Source organism: Oryx dammah, unplaced genomic scaffold (assembly GCF_014754425.2).
Source record: "Oryx dammah isolate SB20612 unplaced genomic scaffold, SCBI_Odam_1.1 HiC_scaffold_12, whole genome shotgun sequence".
Lineage (NCBI taxonomy): Eukaryota > Metazoa > Chordata > Mammalia > Artiodactyla > Bovidae > Oryx > Oryx dammah.
The window spans coordinates 42915406-42943265 of NW_024070196.1; the positions used below are offsets into that span (position 1 = coordinate 42915406).

Here is a 27860-nt window from a genome sequence, read left to right on the forward strand (position 1 = left end):
TAGGTTCTTTACCCACTGAGCCACCTGGGAACCCCCATATATATATACAATAAGTATGTATTAATATATAACCACATGATATATGTGTATATATAACCTGTTTAAAATTCAAACAATTTTAAAAAACCGTTCTTGGAGATATTATAAAATCTTAGTACAAAGTCAAGCTAATCAGACTAATACATAATTTCCTGCTCAGTGTACAATCTGTGTAAAAAATCATAAAATAATTTGTAATTGTGCCTAATGCTTTGTGGATGAGATAGAGTCCCTTAGAAAATGTTCATGGGTGTCTTTATGTATCATTGTATATCCCATAATTTAACTTAGTTAATTGATTAGAGACCTGGGGAATATTAACTAATGATTTAATGAAACCTTTTGGAATTAAATTAACGCTGATTAGTTGACAGAAAGAATACTTCCTGAACTGAAACAAAGGATATAAAAGTTAATTCAGTTAATCATGAGCATTTGCGAGACAGAACCCATCTCTCTTTATTTATTTATTTATTTATTTTTGGCTGCCCTGGGTCTTTGTTGCTGTCTGGGCTTTTCTCTAGTTGCAGTACGTGGGTCTCTCGTTGTAGCAGCTTCTCTTGTTGTGGAGCACTGGCTCTAGTGTGCACAAGCTTCAGCAGCATGCTGAATTCAGTAGTCACATCTCCTGGACTCCAGAGCACAGGCTCAGTAGTTGTGACACAGGGCTTAGCTGCTCCACGGCATGTAGCCTCTTCCCAGGTCAGGGGTTGTACCCATGTGTCCTGCATTGACAGGCAGATTCTTTACCACTGAGCCACCAAGGAAAACCCAAGAACTCATTTCTTAAATGAGAATTTTAGACATGAAACTCTTCCATCTACCACATCACTACCAAATTCATAGAAAAACACAAGTTGCTAATATGAATTGAGTACTTATCATGGTCTGGGTGAGGTGCCAAGCTATCCTCAGGTGCTATTTTATCTAATACAGCCAACTCATGGGGCAGAGAATGGTTTTCCCATTTGACTAAAGAGAAACACACTATTAGAATAAGAAATGGGCTAAAGTAGGTTTGCATTAACCTGAGGCATCCTCTCATGAGAGGCATCACATACTTATTAGATCTCTGTCATAGACACGTCTTGACTCCCGAAGAATCTGTGCAACTCAAGATGAATTTTGAGTCGGGGAGCCTGTGTAAAGTCATGTGAGTTGTGTTTTTCACATACAGCGTTAGGTTTTCCTAACTGATTGCTTATTTTGTCTTTGGTGGAATTTAAGGACTCTTGGAAAAGATCAAGCTCTACCTTTCAAAGAAAACTTTGCCACCTCACACTGACCGTAGGAAGTTTGACCATGACTTTGCCATCTCCACTTCCTTCCACGGAGTTCACAACATTGTCCGGAATCCGAGTAGGATGCGCAAGGTGGTCTGGTTGCTGGTGGTCCTGGGTTCCGTCAGTCTCCTTGTCTGGCAGGTCTACAGCCGTCTGGTCAACTACTTCAGGTGGCCCACAACGACATCTATGGAGGTACAGTATGTGGAGAGGATAGAGTTCCCAGCTGTGACCTTCTGCAATTTAAACAGGTAAAAACTACACTTTTAATAAGTCTCTGTAACTTTGCTAGGTATAATCTTTCTTGGATGACTGAAATAGTTCATTGTGTGCTATTTAATATACACAAAACCACTTGTGATCTTAAATTTCTTAATAACAGAAATGTTGGGGGCTAAGAAGCTTATTGATTTCTTCTCTATTTTCCTTTTTTTCTTCCTTTTTTCCCTCCACAATTATATGCTAGGCTAAGCACCAAACCCTGTGGTTAAATAGATGTACAAGTCTTTATCCTTGCATGTAAAAAGCTTGTTTCAATTAGCCAAAAAGAGAAACATCAGCAATCACAATGCAATATATATAGTGACTATAGATTACAAGAAAGGTGTGTGCAAGGATCTATGAGCACAGAGGACAGACAGGTGACGTCCCTGTCTAGGTGTCATGGAGTGTGAGTGTCAAGAGGTGGCCAGGCAGTTTGTAGGGGGAGATGAGGAATAACTTGAAGATACAGGAAAGCACTGTGCTAAAGTTGGAGATGTGAAATGTTCCCGTGTGTTCAGGATGAGGTGTTTATTGTGATAGGAATGTACCCAGCTCCATATGCATGTGACCTGCACACACACTTGATTTAGCACTCTGTTGCTATTGCACCCTTGACCACAACTCCCTCCAGAGATCCGCAAGTCCCTGGTTGTCTACCAGGTCTCCTGTGGGGAGTAGGGAGGGAACTTCCCCATGAGGCCATTCATGAAAACCCTTGTTACTGCCTGTGGTCAAGCCTGGAATCCTACATGGGATTTTCACCTAGAGGGTGGGGGAGGTGGTTTCCTTCAGATTCACCACTAATCAGCTATTTGGCCATGGACAAATCACTTCACCTTTGAAAGTTTCAACTCCTCTGTGTACAAAATAATGTAATATCTGCTTGATGTATTTTCTGTTACATTAGTTCAGGTCGTATATACACCATTTTGTCTCATCCCTGGGGTGGTTCTTTGGACAGGTGTTCAATGTGTGTGTGTTAGTCACTCAGTTGTGTCTGGCTCATTGTGACTCCATGGACTGTAGCCTGCCAGACTCCTCTGTCCATGGAATTCTCCAGGCACAAATACTGGAGCAGGTTGCCATTGCCTTCTCCAGGGGATCTTCCCAACCCAGGGATTGAACCTGGGTCTCCCACATTGCAGGCAGATTCTTTACCATCTGAGCCACAAGGGAAGCATAGGGGTTCAATATATAGTTGATATCACAGCAAGTGTACTAGTTAGATTTACTTCAAGATATGTGTCAAGGTGCCAAAGAGTAAAACTAAATCAAAGGCCCCACAAAGATATTCAATACAGTTGCACCATACTGTATTTTAAATGGCATGTGTTCTTTTCTAAAATTTTATTTATTTAAAAATTTTTTAATTTATCTACTTATTTTTGGCGGCACCAAAACCGCCATTGCTGTGTGTGGGTTTTCCCTACTTGTAGCCAGTGGGAGGCTACTCTCTAGTTGTGGTACACAGGCTTCTCATTGCTGTGGCTTCTCTTGTTGTGAAGCACAGGCTCTAGGGTGGATGTGCTCAGTAGTTGCATCTTGTGGGTTCTGGAACGTGAGCTCAGTAGTTGTGATGCATGGGCTTAGTTGTCCTGCCACACATGGGATCCCAGAGCAAGAACTGAATTCATGTCTTCTTCATTGGCAGGCAGTTTTTTAACCATTGGACCACGAGGGATGTCCCGAAGGTATATGTTCTAACAAAAGCAAAGGCTGGTTGAAGATAGCCAATATCAAAAAGAAATTTCACATATCATTTTGAGTATGCCAGTGTGAGGAACTTAACAGAAATTTTCCCGAGAGAAACAACCATAACTGGTACATTTTACTCAAAAAAACAGCCATTTAGAAGCTAACCACCAAAATATAGAAGCAACTCCTACAACTCAATGAAATATTATTAGTGGTAAAAAAAAAATGAGCTATCAAGCCATAAATAGTTGGAGGATCTTAAATAACAGTCAACAGAAATTGCCCAACTTACATATCAGACTGCAGATCAGTTCAGTTCAGTCGTTCAGTCGTGTCTGACTTGTTGAAACCCCATGAACTGCAGCACGCCAGGCCTCCCTGTCCATCACCAACTCCTGGAGTTCCATCAAACTCATGTCCATTGAGTCGGTGATGCCATCCAGCCATCTCGTCCTCTGTCATCCACTCCTCCTCTTGCCCCCAGTACCTCCCAGCATCAGTCTTTTCCAATGAGTAACTCTTCGCACGAGGTGGCCAAAGTATTGAAGTCTCACCTTCAGCATCAGTCCTTCCAATGAACACGCAAGACTGATCTCTGTTAGGATGGACTGGTTTGATCTCCTTGCAATCCAAGGGACTCTCAAGAGTCTTCTCCAGTACCACAGTTCAAAAGCATCAATTCTTCGATGCTCAGCTTTCTTCACAGTCCAACTCTCACATCCATACATGACGACTGGAAAAACCATAGCCTTGACTAGATGGACCTTTGTTGGCAAAGTAGTATCTCTGCTTTTCAATATGCTATCTAGGTTGGTCATAACTTTCCTTTCAAGGAGTATGCATCTTTTAATTTCATGGCTGCAATCACCATCTGCAGTGATTTTGGAGCCCAGAAAAATAGTTTGACACTGTTTCCACTGTTTCCCCATCTATTTGCCATGAAGTGATGGGACCAGATGCCATGATCTTAGTTTTCTGAATGTTGAGCTTTAAGCCAACTTTTTCACTCTCCTCTTAAACTTTCTTCAAGAGGCTTTTTAGTTTCTCTTTACTTTCTGCCATAAGGGTGGTGTCATCTGCATATCTGAGGTTTTTGATATTTGTCCCAGAAATCTTGATTCCAGCTTGTGCTTCTTCCAGGCCAGTGTTTCTCATGATGTACTCTGCATAGAAGTTAAATAAGCAGGGTGACAATATACAGCCTTGATGTACTCCTTTTCCTATTTGGAACCAGTCTGTTGTTCCATGTCCAGTTCTAACTGTTGCTTCCTGACCTGCATATAGGTTTCTCAAGAGGCAGGTCAGGTGGTCTGATATTCCCATCTCTTTCGGAATTGTCCACAGTTTATTGTGATCCACACAGTCAAAGGCTTTGGCATAGCCAATAAAGCAGAAATAGATGTTTTTCTGGAACTGTCTTGCTTTTTCGATGATCCAGCAGATGTTGGCAATTTGATATCTGGTTCCTCTGCATTTTCTAAAACCAGCTTGAACATCAGGAAGTTCACAGTTCACGTACTGCTGAAGCCTGCTTTGAGAATTTTGAGCACTAATTTACTAGCATGTGAGATGAGCGCAATTGTGCGGTCATTTGAGCATTCTTTGCCATTGCCTTTCTTTGGGATTGGAATGAAAACTGACCTTTTCCAGTCCTGTGCCCACTGCTGAGTTCTCCAAATTTGCTGGCATACTGAATGCAGCACTTTCACAACATCATCTTTCAGGATTTGAAACAGCTCAACTGGAATTCCATCACCTCCACTAGCTCTGTTTGTAGTGATCCTTTCTAAAGCTCACCTGATTTCACCTTCCAGGATGTCTGGCTCTAGGTGAGTGATCACACCATTGTGATTATCTGGGTTGTGAAGCTCTTTTTGTACAATTTTTCTGTTTATTTTTGCCACCTCTTTTTAATATCTTCTGCTTCTGTTAGGTCCATACCATTTCTGTCCTTTATCGAGCCCATTTTTGCATGAAATGTAGACTTGGATTACTGTGATATTGAATGGTTTGCCTTGGAAACGAACAGAGATCATTCTGTCGTTTTTGAGATTGCATCCAAGTACTGCATTTTGGACTCTTCTGTTGACTATGATGGCTACTCCATTTCTTGTAAGGGATTCCTGCCTGAAGTAGTAGATATAATGGTCATCTGAGTTAAATTCACCCATTCCAGTCCATTTTAGTTTGTTAATTCCTAGAATGTCGACATTCACTCTTGCCATCTCCTGTTTGACCACTTCCAGTTTAGCTTGATTCATAGACCTTACATTCCAGGTTCCTATGCAATATTGCTCTTTACAGCATTGGACCTTGCTTCTATCACCAGTCGCATCCACCACTGGGTATTGTTTTTGCTTTGGCTCCATCCCTTCATTCTTTCTGGAGTTATTTCTCCACTGATCTCCAGTAGCATATTGGGCACCTACTGACCCAGGGAGTTCCCCTTTCAGTATCCTATCATTTTGCATTTTCATACTGTTCATGGGATTCTCAAGGCAAGAATACTGTCCTGGTTTGCCATTCCCTTCTCCAGTGGACCACATTCTGTCAGACCTCTCCACCATGACCCTCCCATCTTGGGTGGCCCCACACAGCATGACTTAGTTTCATTAAGTAGACAAGATTGTGGTCTGTGTGATCAGATTGGCTAGTTTTCTGTGATTATGGTTTCCATGTGTCAGCCCTCTGATGTCCTCTCGCAACACCTATCATTTTACCTGGGTTTCTCTTACCTTGGGCGTGGGGTATCAGACTCAGCAGACATCAAAGCAGCGATTATAATACAAATAACTCCAGAAACTGTGACTGAAGACATAAAGGAAGATATAATGTCTCATCAAGCAAACAATATCAATAAGTACAGAAATTATACAAAGAACCAAAGGGACATTCTGGTTTTGAAAAGTATAATAACTGAAATGAAAAATTGACTACATCCAGTAAGGGACTCAGCAATTGGTTTGAAGTGGCTGAAGAAAGAATCAATGAACTTGAAGATAAATTAACAAAGTATGTGAGCTGAGAAACAGAGAGAAAAACTAATGAAGGAAAATGAAAAGAGCCTCTGAGAAATGGGGGATACTAAAAAACATAAAAATATATGTAAAATGGGAGTACCAGAAGAGGAGAGAAAATACAGTAGAAAAAAATTTCTTTTTAATATATTGTGTCAAAACTCCCCAAATTTGCACAAAAATGTATCTTCAAAATGAAGATAAAATAAAAACATTCAGAGAGAATTCATTCTAGCAGACCCATCATACAAGAAATACTAAAAAGTTCTTCAGACTTAAAGCAAGTAAACTCAGAGAGTTTTCAAATCTATATGAAAAACTAAAAGCACCTGTAAATATACTTTTGCAATTTTAAAAGACATTATAAATGTGTGTTTATTCTTCTTTCTTCTCTTGCTTGTTTTAAAATGCAAGTGTGTAATACTTAGGCCCATAATACCTATAGATCATTCTACATAACAGCAGATTACACACTCTTCTCATGTGTGCATGGAACACTTTCTAGGGGAAGTTGTAGCAAGACCATAAAACAAGCTTCAATACATTTAGAAGATTTTCAATCATTCAGAGCATGTTTATCAAATACAACAGAGTGAAATAAGCAGTCAATAATAGGAAGAAATTTGGGATATTAAACAGCACACACGAAATATCCAATGAAAGAAAAAAATCACATGGTGTTAGACAACACTCTGAGATGAATGAAGAAACACACAGGGTACCTAAACTTACATTTGCAACTCAAGCAGTGCTGATTGGGAAATGCATGGATTAAGAAGAGAAGAATGATCTCAAGGAAAATATTTAATACCCTATAATTTAAGTACTTTCATGTTTTTATTAAATTTTTATTTGTATAAAAGTTTATTTTGCATAATTCAAATCTCAAATCAATGATTTAAACTCTGGTGTTGGATGGTGGCATTAAGAAAAAACTGATAGTATACCCTGCAGTTAGATATAGTTATTATCCAGATGAAAAATGAGATTCAATAGTGTAGAAACTAAAATTGTAGAAGACGAAAATTATTAATTATAAGAAAATTACTCTTTCTTAGGTAACAACTAATACATCATCAATACTGTGGTGGTTAGAGACATCTTCAACTCTCAAAGTCTGATTTTACAAATAGATACTTTGAATGTCAGTTCACCAGCATCTCACCAACACTCTTTAGCAAATGACTGATGGATCAGGAAAAGAACTTAGGTTGTGCACTCCCCTGTTCTCATAGCCAGTGGTCTTCAAACATTTTCCCTCATGTTCCATATAAAGGAAGTTTGAAAAACTATGTATTTCAGTTGAAAATTTTAAATTGGCAGCTAAAATTTTAACCATAGCTTTAAATAACTTAATGTCTTAGTTTTAGGAGATCAAAAATAAATATTAAGAGATAAATAAATATTAGGAGATCAAAAATGAATATTTTGAGATAAATAAATATTAGGAGATAAAATATGATAAGGATTGACTATTAAGAATAAATGTTTATGATTTTATAAATATTTAATTACTTCATTGATAAAAATCATGTAAATTTTAACTTTCGTACATTTTTTAATTGGAGAAGGAAATGGCAACCCACTCCAGTACTCTTGCCTGGAAAATCCCATGGATGGAGGATCCTGGTAGGCTACAGTCCATGGGATCACAAAGAGTTGGACACGACTAAGTGTCTTCACTTCACTACACTTCACATTTTTTAATATTGCAATAATCTGGAATTTGCACACAACAACCCAGTTTCATTTAAAATAATGTGCAGGATATCCAAAAATGAAGGAGTACTAATTTGCTTTTGTGTACAGTAGAAATTAACAAAATGTTATAAAGCAACTATACTCTAATAAAAATTTTAAAACCCTATTTTTTAGTAACTCAGAAAATAAAAATGAAATGACAAACTTTATCATATTACTTCAACTTTTCTCAATTCAGAGGATCCAGTAGGGGCTCAAATACCCTATGTTTAATGCCAAGCTTCACCCTAGCCAGAAATATGTGCATAACAGGACAAGACAAAGTTTAAAAAGCTTTGATTAATTCTTAGAGGAGTTTTCCACCATTGTTTGCCTGTTACGGGCCTTGAGATTGCTATACACCAGGTGCATTATATGCTAAGATTTGTAATGCTTGACAGGTTAAAAACTCTTTCATACATTGGAGAAGAATCTTTGTGGGTATTTCTTTTTATTTTTTACTTTTTTTATTAGTATATGTAATTTTATTAGTTAATTCTAAAATCTTTTTTCTTTTTTTTTTTTTTTACTTTACAATATTGTATTGGTTTTGCCATACATCAACATGTATCTGCCACAGGTATACACGTGTTCCCCATCCTGAACCCCCCTCCCTCCTCCTTCCCCGTACCATCCCTCTGGGTCGTCCCAGTGCACCAGCCCAAAGCATCCAGTATCATGCGTTGAACCTGGGCAGGTGACTTGTTTCATATATGATATTATACATGTTTCAATGCCATTCTCCCAAATCATCCCACCCTCTCCCTCTCCCACAGAGTCCAAAAGCCTGTTCTATATATCTGCGTCTCTTTTGGTGTTTCGCATACAAGATTATCATTACCATCTTTCTAAATTCCATATGTATGCGTTAGTATACTGTATTGTTTTTCTTTCTGGCTTACTTCACTGGGTGTTTCTTTTTAAATGCTGAGTTAGAGCAGAGGATCTGGAAATTGATTCTAACACACATACACTTGGATCTATTTTGATGGAGCTCAACAAAGGACTGAGTGAGGCATCAACGTGGACTTGAAGCTTACTCATTTGGGTCATATAATTTGGGGAAATGTACTTAGAGGTCCTAACACACCTAAGAAAGACGGGTTTAGTAATTGGTTATCAGTTCTTAAACTGTTTAAACATATTGTATTTTTATTGTTTTGTTTGACTAGACTTATCAGTATAGGAAATTAAAGAGTAAGACAAGCTATCACTAAACAAGGTTTCTGAAAAATTATATTTGGAAGAGTTTTGGAGCTTGAATTAAAGTTGAAAATAAACTTGGAGCAAAACACTTAGGTTTTATGCTAAACAAAAATGTCTCACAAAATTTATCACTTCCTTTGTTCCAAACACTGTTGGACTTTATTCACTAAGTTTAATTCATCCACCTAAATTACTCTATGATCTAACTATTAATAGTATTAAAAAATAGTTCTAAAATAATGTTCTAAAATGCTCTCCTCTTTAACCTTTTAATATATTGGGCTCAGACCTCCTACACCTGTAATAATTTCTTCATTTTTCTGCATAATCATCACGCAGTGAACATTGTATGAGGTGGTGTGGGCTCAATCTGTGTAGGATTCCAAGGTCACAGGGCTTTGGAGCAGACCCTTGGTCCCCTGTCAGTCAAAGAGTTAGAAACCTGAAGTCAGCCAAAGGTTCATCCCTCTGTTTAGAGCAAACCTTCTTCACAAAATCTGTTACTAGTGTAGGTTTTTAACTCCCCAAATGATCACTAAAAACACTTTTGCCCAAGAAAATCAAGGTTGTTAAATATATTCTAGTTAGATAAAATACCACAAGGGTGGAGGCTTAATAATGTCTCTGAAGAAAAAGGAGTTCAGAGAGAATATTTATAGGGTGCTGGGACCTGGGTCAGTGGTTTTAAGAGAGATCCTGTGAGGCTTAGAGCTAGTTACATAAGGTATTCTATTAAAAACTGGTCAAAAAAAGCTGTTTTGCCTCTCTAAAAGGATATGATGTTGGTTTTGTTGTTTTGTTTTGTTTTTCCTGTTTTTGGTTTTGTGTGTGTCCTGCCTTGACTGAGAAAGGGTTTAATGTGACTGTCCTGAGAATGAAAAATTACATTACAGATAATACAAAAGGAAAGTGAAAATAAAATATAGATTTTGTGACATAGAAGCAAAGTCACATGCAAACCATGCACCACATGGTCCTGTATGCTCACCAAGAATGAAATGAAAGTGGCTCTTTGCGACTCCATGGATTATACATTTCATGGAATTCTCCAGGGCAGAATACTGGAATGGGTAGCCATTCCCTTCTCCAGGGGATCTTCCCAACCCAGGGATCAAACCCAGGTCTCCCACACTGCAGGCAGATTCTTTACCAGCTGGGTATGTATTTTATTCTATGCTGTCTGGCATCAGATTTGAGGAGAGGAAGTGTGATCCATTTCAAATTGTGTAATAATATAATATAACATCCAAAATATGAAAATCACATATTGAAAGAAGTTAAGGTATGAAAATAAAGAACCATACAGAATGCAAAGCAGAACTGTCCAGCAAAATAAAAGAATTACAAGGCACTTATTAGGGCAAACACATTACTTCTGCTTTGATTGCCAGCAAGTTGCTTTGACAATAATGAGGCATTTATTTAATAAATATTTACCTTATACCCTTTTAAATATGTTAGGAAAAATAGTTTAATCATCTAAATGATTGTTTGATGTGTTATTAAAATAGATCAATATATTAACCTTCATCATTGGTGGATTAACAAATACCAGTTTCATAAGTGAAGAAGCTGTGTGACAGTGAGATGGGAAAATGCACTGTCATAGCCTTAAGGCTGTAACGGTCAGGGCTCCATCCAAGAAGCAGAACCACTGTGGATGGCAGAAAACCAGGAGTTTATTATAGGGATTCAGCCCACTGAACCACAGGGGCTGGGTAAGCAGTCTTTGCAGGTCTATTGCCTCTGTTTCTGGTGTTGGATCTGAAGTCAGCAGGATCTGTGCTTAGAAAGGAAGATAAGAAAGCTGTGGTACATATACACAATGGAGTATTACTCAGCCATTAAAAAGAATACAGTTGAATCAGTTCTAATGAGGTGGATGAAACTGGAGCCTATTATACAGAGTGAAGTAAGCCAGAAAAGAAAAAAAAAAAAAAAACACCAATACAGTATACTAACACATATATATGGAATTTAGAAAGGTGGTAATGATAATCCTGTTTGCGAGACAGCAGAAGAGACACAGATGTATAGAACAGTCTTTTGGACTCTGTGGGAAAGGGAGAGAGTGGGATGATTTGGGAGAATGACATTGAAACATGTATAATATCATATAAGAAATGAATCGCCAGTCTACGTTCAATGCAGGATACAGGATGCTTGGGGCTGGTGCACTGGGATGACCCAGAGATATGGTATGGGGAGGGAGGTGGGAGGGGGGTTCAGGATTGGGGGCACGTGTACACCCGTGGCGGACTCATGTTGATGTATGGCAAAACCAGTACAGTATTGTAAAGTAAAATAAAGTAAAAAATAAAATAAAAATATTGGCCAAAAAAAAGAAGAAAAAAAGATAGATTTGAAATGAAGGAAACAAACATGAGCTGGGAATGCGTGTTTCATCTCCGATCCTGCTGGTGCAGGAGGAGTTGGCATCTTTTTTCAGATTGCACCCTTGCTTGACCCAGGAGCAGAAGCTGTCTGAGGAGACTGGACGGGGCTGGGGGAACTGCCCAGTGCCGACAAGCTGGGGTCGCAGATCCACATACACAATGTACAGAACAACCACAACTCCACTCTGCAATGAACTGCAGGTTGGAAACAGATGCAGACAAGAGGGAGAGGTCTAGCAATGCAGTTGAGGCAGCCACACAGATTCAGCATAGAGCACAACGGGGCTTGGACGTGAACCCTGGAAATCTGGTTCCTCTAGTGTTAACAATCCCCAACACCTCTCTGTGTTGGGTTGTGAAGATCCATTTGGATGTATCCAGAGCAAGGTCTGGAAGGTATTCTAGGTCAATGAAATTATATGTAGAAATTCAAGATAGATTGCAGCAGGTGACAAAGACCTCTTAGTAATCCAATTTTGCTTGAATGTATTACAAATGAGGGAAAATATAGGAGATAGGAGGAGAAGATGATAGAGTTCAGATACCATCTTTGAGATAACAAGTGTTTATTATTCTAAATAATGCCTTTATTTCCACAAATAGGTTCCAAGCAGAAGCTGCAGCCACATTTGGCATTATTTTTTTCTTATGGAATATCGTATCCAAAGTCCTTCATCTTCAGGAAATCAGTACCAATTCTACTGGCTCTAAAGAGGCTATTGATTTCCTCGCAAGTGAGCGAAACTTCAGCATTACAGAGTTTGTCAAGGAAAACGGTTTTTATCTCAACAGCAGCACATTGTTAGAATGTGAATTTTTTGGAAAGCCATGTGGCCCAGAGGTAATGTTGCACTATTTCTTCAAATTTCATCAATATAACAAGCTACTTCTTTGTTTTATTTTGCATTGAGGTAAAGTTTACTCCCATGGGGAATCAGTTTAAATTTGCTCCAAGATCACATGTCCTTAGCTCAGCCTTATGGTATCAGGAGGGTGACTACACATGGGACATACCTCCTTTTTCATACAGTTAGATAAGGAAAGATAGAAGACAGAAATATTTGGTGATAGTTCTTGCAGGATTGTCCTTAAAGGGAAACCCCTATCTGTGGTTCCAAGTCCCAGCTGAGGATTCCACCAACCATAGGTTGAGCTGAACTGTGGTGGGTATTTATTTTAAAACAATGAGTCTATGCAGTTCAAATCCCTGTTGTTCAAGGGTCAACTGCATATGAAAATGTCTCAACTAGATAATCAGATACAAATTGACAGGTGCATTTTACAAAAAAAAATAAAATGAAAGCTGTTTTTGGAATACAGACTAAAATCGTCAGATTTCTATTCTTCCTGCTGTTTTTGCTTCTCACTCAGCACTATGATTAAGAAAAGAAAGTTATAGGCATTTAAACTTTGAAAGGACCAAAATACTCACCTCATTGTGTTTTCTTTTGTTTATTTTCATATTGGAGGATTTTGCACATGTCTTCACTGAATATGGAAACTGTTTTACCTTTAATCATGGTGAAAATATCCAAGCGAAGGAAAAAGTGAGTGTTTCTGGAAGAGGCTTACACTTGCTCTTCAATGTCAATCAGGTATTGAATTTCTTTAAACTTCACCAAGGTTCAAGGCAAACAAGAATGCACAGGAGTTTCAGGACGCTGTGCCCTGTTGAATCGTTCCCACATGTCCTTTTTTTTTTAATTATTAATTTAGTCAAGACTCTCAGGATGAAACTACAGACTTGGAGATTGAAAATGTACAGTTTAGAGGAATAACCTGGACATTTTTAGCTATGTTACTTACTGTCATTTTTATGATGCTGGAAATGTTCATGTCAGGAAACAAGGAAACTAAAGATTTCTAAATCTCAATGTATATAGTAATTTAAGAAGACCTATGAATTTTTAATGTTCAGGTAAATGTTTAGATTTTCATGAAAATAGGCAATATGTTTTAGAAAGAAGCCATACAGAGATATTTGACAAACCATAGAAATCTATAGTCTGAAAAGGTGATGAAAAATATTGCTTTGCAAAAATATTGTATCAGTAGGCTTTGCCTAAGCCAGTTTTGTAAATTTGTAATTGGCGTAAGTAGATTCTAAGAGTTTAGACCTAGGTGGCAGCTGTCCAGGCTCCTAAGAAATTCAGAAGTGTTCCTTCAAGACTACCTGGTATAACTCTCACTCAAGGCTGATCCTCACCCTCTGTCTTGCACAATCATTTGTAGTGTTACACACTTAGAGGTATTCTACTCCGTTGTTATGATTTGGTAAATGAAGATTTGAAATGCTATTGAATGAAGTATTCAGAATCACACAATTAATGGCAGAGATGAAAAATAAAGGTAGCACCCCTGAATTTCACCAAACTACTCCCCAGTCCAAGTGAACAAGGCGATTGGTTACTTTCCAGGAATTTCTCCTAAGTTATAGTTCCATAGTTTCTTCTAAGTTATAGCTTCATAGTTTCCCCTGTATTCCATTCAAGAGTCCACAGCACTGCACATTGTGATACACACAGCCAGATTTGTATATCTAGTTCATTGATATTTTCCAGTTATTTAAATATAAGCCACATGTTCACTTCAAATATTATATAATAACTTCTATAAGCTAAAATTTCCCCCAGTGTTTTTAGAGTGCAATTAAAATCTGCAAATTCAGTGCAAAGTTCAGTAAGTAAATAGAGCTGAGATATTTCTCCGGACGAGCAGTTAAGTGTTCCTTAGAGAGTTACAGTGGGGCTAGGAGAAATAGGGTCCTAAGTATCAAACGCAAGACTGAACAAGTTTATTGCTGTTGCCTATGCAGGTAACGCTTCACAAGAAAAATCATCCTAGTCCCTCATCAAGGCCACCCCTTCTGCTTATAACTTGAAATTATAACTAATAAAGTCACCAGAAGTTTGATCTTAAATTTCTTGTGCCTCTCTGACAAACTGGCTGCTTTGAGTCCTGCCTTTTGGAAGTGAAACTGCGTCTGGTGCTCATGTCTGCACTGCTGGGGTTCCTTACAGCTGTGCTCGCTGCTGTGGGTTGGTGAAACAGGCTCACTCTGACCCCTCCCTGGGAGTGTGCTCTTCCTGCCTCAGAGTCACAGGAATAAACACAGTATGCCTCCAAAAGCCCAAGGATCCTTATCATGAAGAATTACAGGCTTCTTAGGAAAAAAAAGAGAAACGATAAACCAAAAATTTGGTTTTATGATAATATATGAAAGCCAACCAAGAAACCTAACCAATAAAGCAAAGCTTGAGCTCCTGAAATGTATGCTTTTATGTAATGAACAATTACATATACATATTTGTTTTCTTGTAAAAAATTCTTTATCTGACATACGATTTACAGAAGAAAAGCACTAGTGCTAAAGAAGTAGTATAAGTCTTCATTTTTAGGAGAATATAAATTTGAATTTTAAGTCAGGCTGAATATTTTAATTGCACAGAGAGGCAGAGGGCCAAAGGATTTTCTGAGACAAATATGTAAAGAGAACAGCCAAGGAGAAAGAAACTAAAGAGCAGGTGAGGAGAGGGCCAGGGGAACCAGGTGGCTGACAGTCAGGATACTATACCTTCCATATGTCTATTCAAATTGCCTCAGGCAAGAAGTGATCGGGAGAAAATGGCCGAGGCCTTGATGTGTAGCTTAACCGTGAAAAGTAGGTCTTTAGGTGTTTAATTTTCACAGCTTTTATATAAAAGGAGATCTCATATTGACATGAAGTATTTGATTTTTAAGTTATTCAAATACTATCATGAGAGTAACTCTGCACAAAATTCTGCACAAACTCATCTTGTCCATAATTGACATCAATTTGTAATCTGAGAAGAAATACTTGTTTGTTTCAGGAGGAATTTACAGATGACCCAACCCTTGGCTTCGTCGACGCTGGGATCACCTTTGTTATCCATTCACCCATGAAGGTGCCGCAGTTTGATGGTTTGGGCTTGTCCTCACCAGTGGGAATGCATACACGGGTGACCATCCGCCAGGTGAAGGTAAATATCAAATAAAGACATACATATAATCACAAAATTCAGAGTCTGAGGGAACTCTGACCTCCAGCTGCTTGGAGGAATGCAAAGTTGGCACATCAAGAAGCAGTGCGAATGTCTGCCTTTCCTTCTTCCTGATAAATAGAGGCTGTGTCCCTCAGTGGGGTAATGATCCCATAAATACATAATAACACATTTCATTAAAACTCTTTTCTCTCCTGCATTTCAAACATCACCAGAAATTCAACAGTTTCGGTTCAGATATGTTTCCATTACTGGGAGGCTCAAAAACAGCAAATTCACAGATACAATGTAAGTGAGTGCTGGGAAGCCCAGCAAACCCAAGTCAACTTTGAATTTTGAGTTGAAAATGGACATTAAGAAGGAAGTCCCTGTGGCTGAACTGTGCTTTTTCTCAACAGGACTTTCTAGGAAGGAAAAAGTCAGTGGGCAGAGCAGGTCTTAGAATCCCAGTGTCTGACAGGTTTCCACTTGGCAGCCCCTTGCTCTGTAATTTTCTGGATTAACTTCCTGAATTTCCATCTCCTGTCTGCACACTGAGGGCCAAGGGCTAATGTGTCCTTTCACAGTTACTCTGTGGTTGTTGTTCCGCCGCTGAGTTGTGTCTGACTCTTTGTGACCCCACAGACTGCAGCATTCCAAGCTGTCCTTCACCATCTCCCAGAGCTTGCTCAAACTCATGGCCACTGAGTTGGTGATGCCATCCAACCATTTCAGCCTCCAACACCATCCAACCGTCTTCTCCTTCTGCCCTCAATCTTTTCCAGCATCAGGGTCTTTTCCAATGAGTCGGCTCTTTGCATCAGGTGGCCAAATCACAGTTACTTTGAGGTTTGAGTGAAATAATATAAAGAAAACATTACCATATTGCCTGGCACATATTAGGTACTCAGTAAAGGATCTTTGGTGGGACTAAACCACCACCAAAGGATCTTTTCTTAATTGAAGTTTAGTTGATTTACAGTGTTGTGCTAATTTCTTCTGTATAGTAAAGTGATTCAGTTATACATATATATCTATATATACACATCATTTTTACATTCTTTTCCATTATGATATATCATGGGATATTGAATATAGTTCTCTGTGTTATATAGTGGAACCTTGTTGTTTATCCATCCCATATATACTAGTTTGCATCTGCTAATCCCAAACTCTCAGCCCGTTTTCCCCCAACCTTGGCAACCATAAGTCTATTCTCATGGTTTGATTCTGTTTTAAAGGATCTTTTTGTGTGTATAATTTTGGTTGCTGTTTTGTGAGTGGGTTGATGAATATGCTAAAATATGATTTTTTTCCTTGTAGGAGTTCAGTTTTAGAGCACTTTGTCTGATTTTATTGATCCACTACTGGTACAGGCATCACTGACTCAGTTGACATGAGTTTGAGCAGACTCCAGGACATGGTGAAGGTCAGGAAAGCTTGTCATGCTGCAGTTCATGAGGTCGCAAAGAGTCAGACATGACTCAACAACTGAACAACACAGAGCATTTAGGGTGGATATTAAAGGGCAAACAGTAGACTTAACTTCAGGGGTTTTCAGGTTAATAGAATAGGCATAGTGGACAAATGTAGTCAACTAAAGAATATCAAAGGCTTGAGAGAAAAGAAAAGGGGTGTATTGAGTCAGACAGATCTTCTGACCCAGGTGTTTATTTTGTCTTAAGACAGTCCATCAGGAATACCCTTGGGGAGAATGCAATCCCCACATGAAACTGCAGAACTTCAGGACCTATAGCACCTCTGGCTGCTTGCAGGAATGCAAAGCTTGGCACATCAAGAAGCAGTGCGGATGTCTGCCTTTCCTTCTTCCTGGTAAATAGAGTCTGTGTCCCATTCTGTAACTCTTTACTTAATCTGAAACATGGAAATAAAGGTATCAGAAAGCTGTTTCACATTCTTAAGAAATTCTATGCTAGAAAACCATCCACCTGACGAATAAACCTCCTAGCAGAGATATCTGGAAAAGAAAAGAGCCTTGTGTTGTCTGAGCCGGTCCCCAAATCTGATTTCAACATTTTCAATTGGGTGCTCTTAAGCTGCTCATCAAGATTTTCTCTGTTTGAAAGAAACAGTAGATCTTCTTACCAATGCTGAATATTTCCTTGTTGAGACCTTTTTGTTGTTGTTAGAAAGACTCTGTAGTCTCCCTTTGCATCCAGTCTGAAATGCTTTCAGAGCCACGGATGTCTGAGCTGAGCCCTGAACAGGGCATTGGAGCAGGGTGGATGGAGCTGGCCTTGCATTTAACTTTTGCAGCTCCTGGAAAGTAAGGAGCAGCATAATGTATCCAACCTGTGGCCTGACAAGTCATAACAGGGATGGAGTGAGTATGCAGGTGGTCTCAAAACTGCTTGACACAGAACTCACTCCGTGTAACAGCTGGATATTTCTATTCAGATTTCCTTCACCCTATTCTCCAGCGTATTTATGAAGGAGTGTAGAGTGGTTTAAAGGGCGAAACCAGTCTAGTCCTACAAGTTTACCAGTTCCCCATGGCCCATCACACACCACATGCGCACGCACACACACACAAACACACACACACACAACCCACACACACTCACACATGAACATGTTAATGCTACCTCTATAACAAGGCTTGCAACTCGGCAAACAGCATCTCAGAAATTTTGAGAATCATCACTTCCTTCTTTCTAGAATTTTTATTTTTGGTCTTGTGGCTCCTCCAAAACTGGCATTCTATAAAACTGCTAATTCTGGCTCTGATACTCATTCCTAATTACAGAAAATTCCAAAGTTACAGGAAAGGGTCTAAACTGATATATAAAAAATAATGTCACAGTTTTAAAATGTATCATTTCTGACAAAACAAAACAAAAATGAAATAACTAATAAGAACCGGACACTAGGCAAAATGAAGTGTAAAACACAAAGTTTGACATTTGCACAAACTTTGGGGTGCTTACAGAAATATATCTTATTTGATTTGATACTTCGTAATCCAAGTCTGCTAACAGAGGAATGAGATTTATACACATTAAATGAACTAGCTGAAGAACTCCCACTAGCAAATTGTAGAGGCAGTTCTAAAAATCAGCCTTTCAGATGTGGGTCATTTCCAAAATTTCATCGTTCTTGATGTGTATGTGCCCAGGCACTTCAGTTGTGTCTGACTCTTTGCGACCCTATGGACTGTAGCCTGCCAGGCTCCTCTGTCCATGAGATTCTCCAGGCAAGAATACTGGAGTGGGTTGCTGTGCCTCCCTCCAGGGGATCTTCCCCACCCAGGGACTGAACCTGCGTCTCCTGCATCGCAGGCAGACTCTTTACCACTGAGCCCCCTGGGAAGCACATTGTTCTTGGTAATGAGAGAAATATCATTCAAGAAGTAAGCCACAGTGTGGTAAGAGAGACTTCTTATAGACTCAGTGTTCACGGTAGAGTTTTCTTTTTTATTTCACTTCTTCACAAAGCACACTTCCCCTTTGTCAGCTGAACTTCTCCACAGACTGTAAGTGACACTCTCTGTTGTTTGTTTTCAGGACCATTGAATAAACATTGAGCTCACCTCAGAGATGCACGGGTTATAGCAAGAGACAAGTGCTGCCTTAAGATGCAAAGAGTGAAGTTTTAGAATCAGCCTGGGGTGAAATCCAGCTCTGACTGAGATTGATTCTGTCCCAAGGTTCACAGCAGGTGCTCCACAGACAGTGCTACTTCCCTGCCCCGTCCTACCACTAGATAGGCAGCCCCACCAGGTGCGTGGGTTTATGCACATTTAAATCAATGGATATCGGGAGCTGGATAGAAGGTGAAGAGATGAGTCTAAGCCCCCTAACTGCTTAGGCAAGCCACTTTCTGAGACTTGGTTTCTTCATTTGTAAAATGGTGATTTGCACATCTTACAATCACCGTAGAAAAAAAAGAGATGACAAATGTAAAAGTGAGTTTAAATTCCAAAGATATGAACAGTTGAAAATTATTATTCCCACTCTCAGTTCAGTTCAGTCTCTCAGTCACGTCCAACTCTTTGTAACCCCATGGACTGCAGCACGCCAGGCTTCATTGCCCATCACCAACTCCTGGAACTTGCTCAAACTCATGTCCATCAAGTCAGTGATGCCATCCAACCATCTCATCCTCTGTCATCCCCTTCTCCTCCTGCCTTCAATCTTTTCTAGCATCAGGGTCTTAAGATTTTAAATGAAATGGATAAATGGAAAGAAACATGGAAGAAAACAAAACCATTATTTTCTTCCTCCCAGTGTACATTTTCATCGGGTACTGTGTTTTCATACTAGTTTTTGCAAAAGGATAGATGAGGAGTGTTTTTGTCATTATTTCAATTATTTCATAAAATGTAAAGTCTCTATATTTACCCTTTTTATTTTTAAGGAAATGGGATAGAGTGTGACCTACAAAAGTTTTACAACTGTGTGTCTCCTATACTCGGTAAGTGGCTTAATTTATTTCTCTACTTTCAAGATTTATATGAAAGTTGCTCAGAATCATACAAGACTTTAAATCATACTATAGATAGTTCAGAAATGAAACAAGAGAAACTATAAGAGGTAGTTTTTCAATGTTCTTAAATTTAATAACAATAGCTTACACAGTAAAACACAATGAAAAGCCTTTCTTATTTCAAAATACGTCTGAATCAAAGATATGCACTATCAAAGTGACAGTAAGAGAGCTGTGGGTTTTACTTCTAATTTTTTAAGCTGTAAACATTTTTATAATGAAAGCAGCTTTGTTGTTTTTTCTTATTACATACATAAAACATGCTTGTGATTAGTTCAAACATTACAGAATAGGAAAGAATCAGCTGAAAATCAATAGAAATAGCATCACTTTGAAAATTACTGTCACAATTTAGGTGATCATTCTTTTCCTCATTCATTTCATTATATGTAACTTATATATAAGTGTGTATGGATAGTTTTTACATAAATGGAATCACAATGTACATTACACACATACTGGGGACAGCTTCCTCTTAAACAGAATTTTTCACTTATATATCTCTTACCTTAACTCTCAACCAATGTTAACACTCCAGTACATTCTACCATAATTTTCTCCACAAATATAGTTTTCTATTTATGATTTTAAGTCATTCGTTATTTTATTAAAATGGAATCATACTACATACCCTTCTATGAAACTTGCTTATCTAACCTGTTGCAGAAATATCTCCAGGAAAGCAGGCCTAGATTTCAGAGACTCCTTTTAATGGCTGTAAAATAGTTCATGGAATGGGCATGGGTAGAAATGATCTGATATTTTTAAACAGTTTTACAAGCTGAATATGCAGAAGTCACATTACTAAGTGAGGAGTTAAAATTACATTGTCAAATTTCTTGTCATTTCCTTTCCCTGAAAAAGGATGAATGTGAAGTTTGGGGAAACATCATGCATGCAGTTACTTCTTGGGGGAGTTTTACGGGGAAATGGGATCAGAAGAGTGCATGTGTGTGTGCACGTGCGTGTATATGTGCGTGCGTGTGTGTGTGTGTAGGGAAAACGTGGAGGTTATTGCCAGTCATCTTTCAGAACCAGGGGATGCCTACAAAAATCATTCTCAGAGGAGTATCAATAGGAGAATCTAGAAAACAAGCCCAAAGTTGGTTCTTATTCAAGGTCTTGGTGAACAAAGGATTCACTGGAAAGAGCTTCAGTAACAAAACCACAAGGAAAACAAGAACCGGAACATTTGCTGAAAACAAAGAGCAACGAGATGGGCCCAGTCACTGGTCCAAAAGTGCCTGTGGGCAAACACCACTCCCTTCCCAAGACACGCTCACATGGGTGTTGTGATTGCTGAGGAGAAGCCAGAGGACAGGGAACTAAGTGAGAAAGTCACTGCATCCCCAGACCCGAGGACCTCAGCACCCCACAGCATGATGCACACCATCTTTATTGAAACAAGCCCAAGAGTACATTTGGTTTAAACCTGTGTCACTCACTTTCAAGATGATGTTTCTCAGTTCCTCTCAAGGTGACGTAAGGTCACAAAAACTTTCCATCTTTTATCCAAATGTCTAATATCTTATGAAGAGACTTTCTGGTAAGAAATTCTTACTTCTAACAAAGATATGAATCCAGTGACACCATGAATTCAAGGTTAACCCCTATGATTTATATTGTCTTCTTTGCTGTATTTGAACTAAAATGTAAACAGAATATAAATACCACTTGTTAAGGAAGCAGTGATTGAACTTGTTAACCACTGTTTTAAACATAGGGATTTCCCTAAAGGCTCTGACTGTAAAGAATCCACCTTCAAGCAGGAGATGTGGGTTCATTCCCTGGGTCAGAAAGATCCCCTTGAGAAGGAAATGGCAACCCACCCCAGTATTCTTGCACAGTGAAAGTGAAATGATAAAATTTTGAAAAGCTCTGTCCTCCCCAGTGTGAAATAATCTTTTTCTCCAAATGTCCTGTCCCAATTTTCATCTCAGACCACATTGAAGTTAAGGGATTGTGTACGGTGGGAACACACAATTCCAGCTGCCCTGTACCTTGTGAAGAAACAGAATACCCTGCGTTCATTTCTTATTCTACTTTTCCGAGCCAAAAAGCTTTGAAATATCTTTCCAAGAAGTTGAATCAAAGCCAGCAATATATCAGGTATTTGTTTCAGCCTTGTATATTATTTCTAATTAACATACATATTTTCTTTACTTTCAAAGACTCCGGGAATGAAATTCTGATCAATCACAGGAAGCAAGGGCTGACAGCAGTGAATCACCAATGAAAGCCTAGAATTTTAAAGGTAGAAAAGAGCTTGTCTTTCAATCCCTTAACTTGAGTGAAAAGTGAAATAAGGAATGAATAATTTGCTTATGATCTTACACTTTTGGCCCAACTGGGGAATAATGCTAAAATGACTGAAAACATGAAAATCCCTTACCTGTACATTATAAGGGCTTCCCTGGCAGCTTAGCTGGTAAAGAATCCGCCTGCAATGCAGGAGACCCCAGTTCAATTCCTAGGTAGGGAAGTTCCCCTGGAGGGGCGATAGGCTACCCAGTCCAATATTCCTGGGCTTCCCTGGTAGCTCAGATGGTAAAGAATCCACCTGCAATGCAGGAGACCTGGATCCAATCCCTGGGCTGGGAAGATTCCCTGGAGAAGGAAACAGCTACCCATTCCAGTATTCTTGCTTGGAGAATCCCATGGACAGAGGAGCCTGGCGGGCTACAGTCTACAGGGTCATAAAGAGTCGGATATGACTGAGCAGCTAAGCACAACCACATATATTATAAAGTTTGGGTATACTAATAACTGTATTAATTAAAGGGAATACAAATTATTCTCATTTTACAGAGGAAAGGAGTGAAGTTACTGCATTTCAAGTGAACTGTCCTGTGAAGCTCCTTAGTGGCACACAGAGAATTTATGCCCCAAACCTAAACTCTGGTCTCTGTATATTTTCCACAGGGACACATCACTACAATTTTGATGAACTAAAGATTATATTGGGTCTCCTGCTATATCACTCTCCTATCGGAAATAAATCAAACTTCATAAAAAATGTTTTAAAAATCAGGCAGCATCATAATATTTATCTTTGTATTTTATTCATATTTTTAAGCTAAGGACCTGAAATATCAATATAATACATTTGGTGTTTGTACTTAAGTCTATTATAATAAACTATATTAATTAATTAAATGTGGATTTACTTTTGTACAGCCAAGTATCTGACTTTGAAAGCATATTTCAGGTTTTAAGCTGGTATGTATTTTAATGAAACAAACAAAAAAGCATTCTCCCAGTATAAATTCTTAGACAATAAAATGATCTTTCAAATCAGGAAGAAAAAGTCTTTTCATTAAGATGGGGTTGATAGGGCATCGCTTTAAACACTTGGATGAAAAGATATAAAGCTAGAAAATTTGCAGCTCTATCTTTGTCAGCACTTCTGTCTCTAGTATAGATGCCTCTATTTCATTTTAATATGGAAAACTGATGTATTTATAATATTATTCTTATTATACTTAGCTGTTCCTGAGAAGAGTACTTCATATGATTTTTTGGCTGGAAAAAATCTCCTGGGCTCCCTGTTTATCATGCAGAGGATGTGGATTTTATTTTAGAGACATATTGGTGAAGTCAGAAAAGAAACTCATTGTTATACAAAATGGCTCTAGAGAACATTGTTGTTTTTTCTCCTAAAATTTATATTACTGTAAGTAGCTACCCATTAACCTCATCCTATAACTGATGCAAGGGGACCATGTAGGCTTGTGACTAGGACAGGCCAGTGCCGGGAGGGCTAAGGTGAGTGGCTAAACAAACACAGCTGGACTCAGGGCTGTCCAAATCCTAGACAAAGCCAGGGGTTAGGAATCACACATATAATTAAAAATTTGCTTTGTGTACAGAGATAAAAAATCGAAGAGTGGTTAATCAGAAAACATGAAGGGTTTGTTGTTGTTGTTTAGTTGCTAAGTGGTGTCTGATTCTTTCACCACCCCATGAACTGTAGCCCACCAGGCTCCTTTGTTTATAGGATTTTCCAGGCAAGAATACTGGAGTGAGTTCCCATTTCCTTCTCCAGGGGATCTTCCTGACCCAGGGATCAAACTTGCATCTCCTGCGTTGGCAGGTGGATTCTTTACCACTGAGCCACCAGGAAAGACCATACAGTTCGTTAGGAAAGCAGATACAAAAGCTTAGCATCAGTAGGGTTTAAAGCACTCTTAATTTAATCATGAAGTGTGATGGCGGTGGCACAAACCAGCCCAAGACTATGACCAGTCTGGAGCCCCACGTGGCAGTTGCTGGGTTCCATCAAGAAGGAGGTAAGAAGATTAGCCTGATTGAAGCAGGCCCTATGGAAGTGAATTGTGGCTCAATTTAGGCCAATTTTATTAGCAAAATAAATTTTTGTTTAATTGAAAGAATTTTCAAGTAAATTTTGTATAAAATGATTTGGTTTATAAAAAAAATTATTCCCCTCAATAATCCAGCACTAAAACTTAAGCATGTGGAAGCATTTTTTAGTGTTTTATAAATGGATAAACACTCTATTTTTTCTTTGATCTTCTTACCCTCATTAAAATCCGTATTTTATTTTATAATTGTACCTCTTGACATAAACAAGTATTCTTGGATCTAAATTCTGAAAAATTTTCCTATCACCATGAAATGTAGTTTCAACGAGACCCAAATTACTAGCAAGTCACTCACTTTGGAGGAGCTGAGTAAACCTGTGATATTTTTATAGGGGTTGAATTTATCTTCTCCCCAAAACACAAATAGATAATTTTGGAAAATGGCTCTAACTTTTGTGCTTGAGAAATTAAACAGTATTATCAGTTTACACGCAAATTTGGATCACAAAAAGATTGCAATATTGCTAAAATTTCTCAACTTCCAAAACAACTTTATTATTTCCTTCACTTTGGCTGCTGTTTTATTATTTGCAAATATTATGATACCCCTTGCTTAGCTACTTAAACACAGTACATTCCCCTGTTACCTAGGGTTGGAAATTAGGTAAACATATTAATGATATATTTTGAATTAATTCTATTTGGGAATATTGATTTCTAAATGGTAAACAATAAGGAGAGTGATTTACAACCATGCCTCCAAGCTATTAAAGATACCACGTAATTCCAGGAATCATTGCTAATAGAACCTATTCTTTTTTCTTTTTTACTTTTTATTTTATATTGGACTATAGGCCTGGCGTGCTGCAGTTCATGGGGTCGCAAAGTCAGACACGACTGAGCGACTGATCTGAACTGAACTGATAGCTGATTTATAATGTTGTGTTAGTTTCAGATGTACAGCTGATCCAGTTACACATATACATATATCTATTCCAAAATCTTTTCCCATTTACATATTACATTACATAATAGGATCTTTCTTAATGAAACTATTGTTGCATACGAAAACCATCAGGTAGTTGATTGTTACCTCAGTTTAAAAGACAGAGGTTAAATATTTATAAATTTATTCATTCATTGTTTTCTTCTTTGATTTGTTCCCTTATTTGTCCACTCCACAAATTGGAAATGAGTGCCTTTTGTGTGTCAGTATTCTGGAGTGCTCTAAAAACTAGAGATACTTCTGTGCATAAAAGATAAACCCCTGCCATGCTGCACGCATGCCCTGTGGAGTGAAGATGGACAGTAAATATATGGGGCAACCAGCCATGGTGCTGAGTGCCTGGGAGGGGAAGGGAAAGAAAAGAAGGAGTCAGAGTCGGGGAGGGCTGGCCTCAGCATGAAGGACTGAGATCAAGTAAGACTGTCCTGGCAGGGTGATAGCTGAGCAAAGACCCAGTGCTTCTCAAACTTGTCAGTGTCAAAGTCCCTTTACAGTCTTCAGAATCACCGAGGAGTCCAATGAGTTCTCCTGCATGTGAGTTTTAAGTATCAATATTTGCCATATTAGGAAAGTAAGGTGTGACTTCTTAAATGTATTGATTCACTTAAAACAACAATAATGAATGTGTCTACAGTAACATAAGTAAAAGTTTTTATGAAGATTAACTATTTTCAAAAATGTTTAGAAGAGGAGTAATATCGTTTTAGGATGTGGTAGGTGTCTTCAGTGTCTGACAAGAGAAGACAGCTGGATTCTCATTTTTGCATTTAATCTGTTGGGTTATGTTGTTTGGTTGGAGAACATGAAGACAACCTTGCATGAAACAAATGTATAGTTCAAAAAGGGAGGCCTATTTTTAAAGCCTCTATAGATAATTGTGATATTTTTCTTTGATGATGCATCAAAAATCAACAAGACTAGCTTCTTACATGTTAACATCAGTATGTGTTTTGTGATTTGCCCAGAGGGACTGAGGTCAACTCTTTATTTTTTTTAATATAAATTTATTTATTTTAATTGGAGGTTAATTACTCCACAATATTATATTGGTTTTGCCATACATCAACATGTATCCACTACAGGTATACACATGTTCCCCATCCTGAACCCCTCTCTCTCCTCCCTCCCTGTACCATCCCTCTGGGTCGTCCCAGGGCACCAGCCCCAAGCATCCAGTATCATGCATCGAACCTGGACTGGCAATTCGTTTCATATATGATATTATACATGTTTCAATGCCATTCTCCCAAATCATCCCACCCTCTCCCTCTCCCACAGAGTCCAAAAGCCTGTTCTATACATCTGTGTCTCTTTTGCTGTCTCGCATACAAGGTTAGCGTTACCATTTTTCTAAATTCCATATATATGCATTAGTATACTGTATTGGTGTTTTTCTTTCTGGCTTACTTCACTCTGTATAATAGGCTCCAGTTTCAACATTTGATGGCACTGTTGAGATTCATGCTGCCATCCATGCATCAGGAGGGTATGAAAAATGTACTTATTGTTCACATAATGACACTTTCTGTGAACAGAAGGGCAGGCTCCCAGGCAGAACTTTTCCTGGTTTGTGAGAGAACAAGAAAAGGCAGCTGGGTCTGCCTGACCTTATGGTTTTGAGGTAGGACTTGGACAAACAATCTGAGATGAGGGCCAGGGTCTGTGTGGTTGAATTTTCCCAGGTGCCAAAGGGGGAAGAGCATGGCTTTCTCACCACTTTAACTCTTTGAGGACAAGAAAGGGGTGGGGTGGCATTTGAAAGCTGTCATCTCTGAAATGTCAAAACATATCAGTGAATTTTTCATATGCAATTCTATTTATACTCACTTGCACTTTATACAAACTTGCACTTTGAATGGGTCTTTTATTTGTGCATGGTTTGGAACATCATTTATTGGGCATTAGAAAAATTCTTTTAGCTATGAACGTTTTCCAAATATCAATCTACTTTATTATATAATACACATTGCAATGTAATAACGTTACTTTTCCTATCATGCTGCTGTTGTTAAGTCGCTTCAGTCATGTCCGACTCTGTGCAACCCCATAGACGGCAGCCCACCAGGCTCCGCTGTCCCTGGGATTTTCCAGGCAAGAACACTGGAGTGGGTTGCCATTTCCTTCTCCAATGCATGAAAGTGAAAAGTGAAAGTGAAGTCGCTTAGTCGTGTCCGACTCAGCAACCCCGTGGACTGCAGCCTACCAGGCTTCTCCATACATGGGATTTTCCAGGCAAGAGTACTGGAGTGGATTGCCATTGCCTTCTCTGTTTCCTCTCATAAAAGTCTTTAAAAATTGAGTTATCAAGCTCATCATAGCAGACATAAATTTTCCAAAATTTTAACTTTAGCATAAAAGTTAAAAGCTTAAAATTTATTATTGACC

General features: G+C 38.6%; 1 protein-coding gene across 1 annotated transcript in view; it reads left to right on the plus strand.

The window, feature by feature from the left end:
* Positions 1-27860, plus strand: part of ASIC5 (acid sensing ion channel subunit family member 5) — a 36894-nt gene that overhangs the window by 1243 nt on the left and 7791 nt on the right. The window contains exons 2-8 of the mRNA XM_040251514.1: positions 1267-1573; positions 12244-12481; positions 13110-13235; positions 15492-15641; positions 17327-17474; positions 20019-20075; positions 22088-22256. Coding sequence (XP_040107448.1) covers positions 1267-1573; positions 12244-12481; positions 13110-13235; positions 15492-15641; positions 17327-17474; positions 20019-20075; positions 22088-22256 — 1195 coding nt within the window. The remainder of the gene's footprint in view (positions 1-1266; positions 1574-12243; positions 12482-13109; positions 13236-15491; positions 15642-17326; positions 17475-20018; positions 20076-22087; positions 22257-27860) is intronic.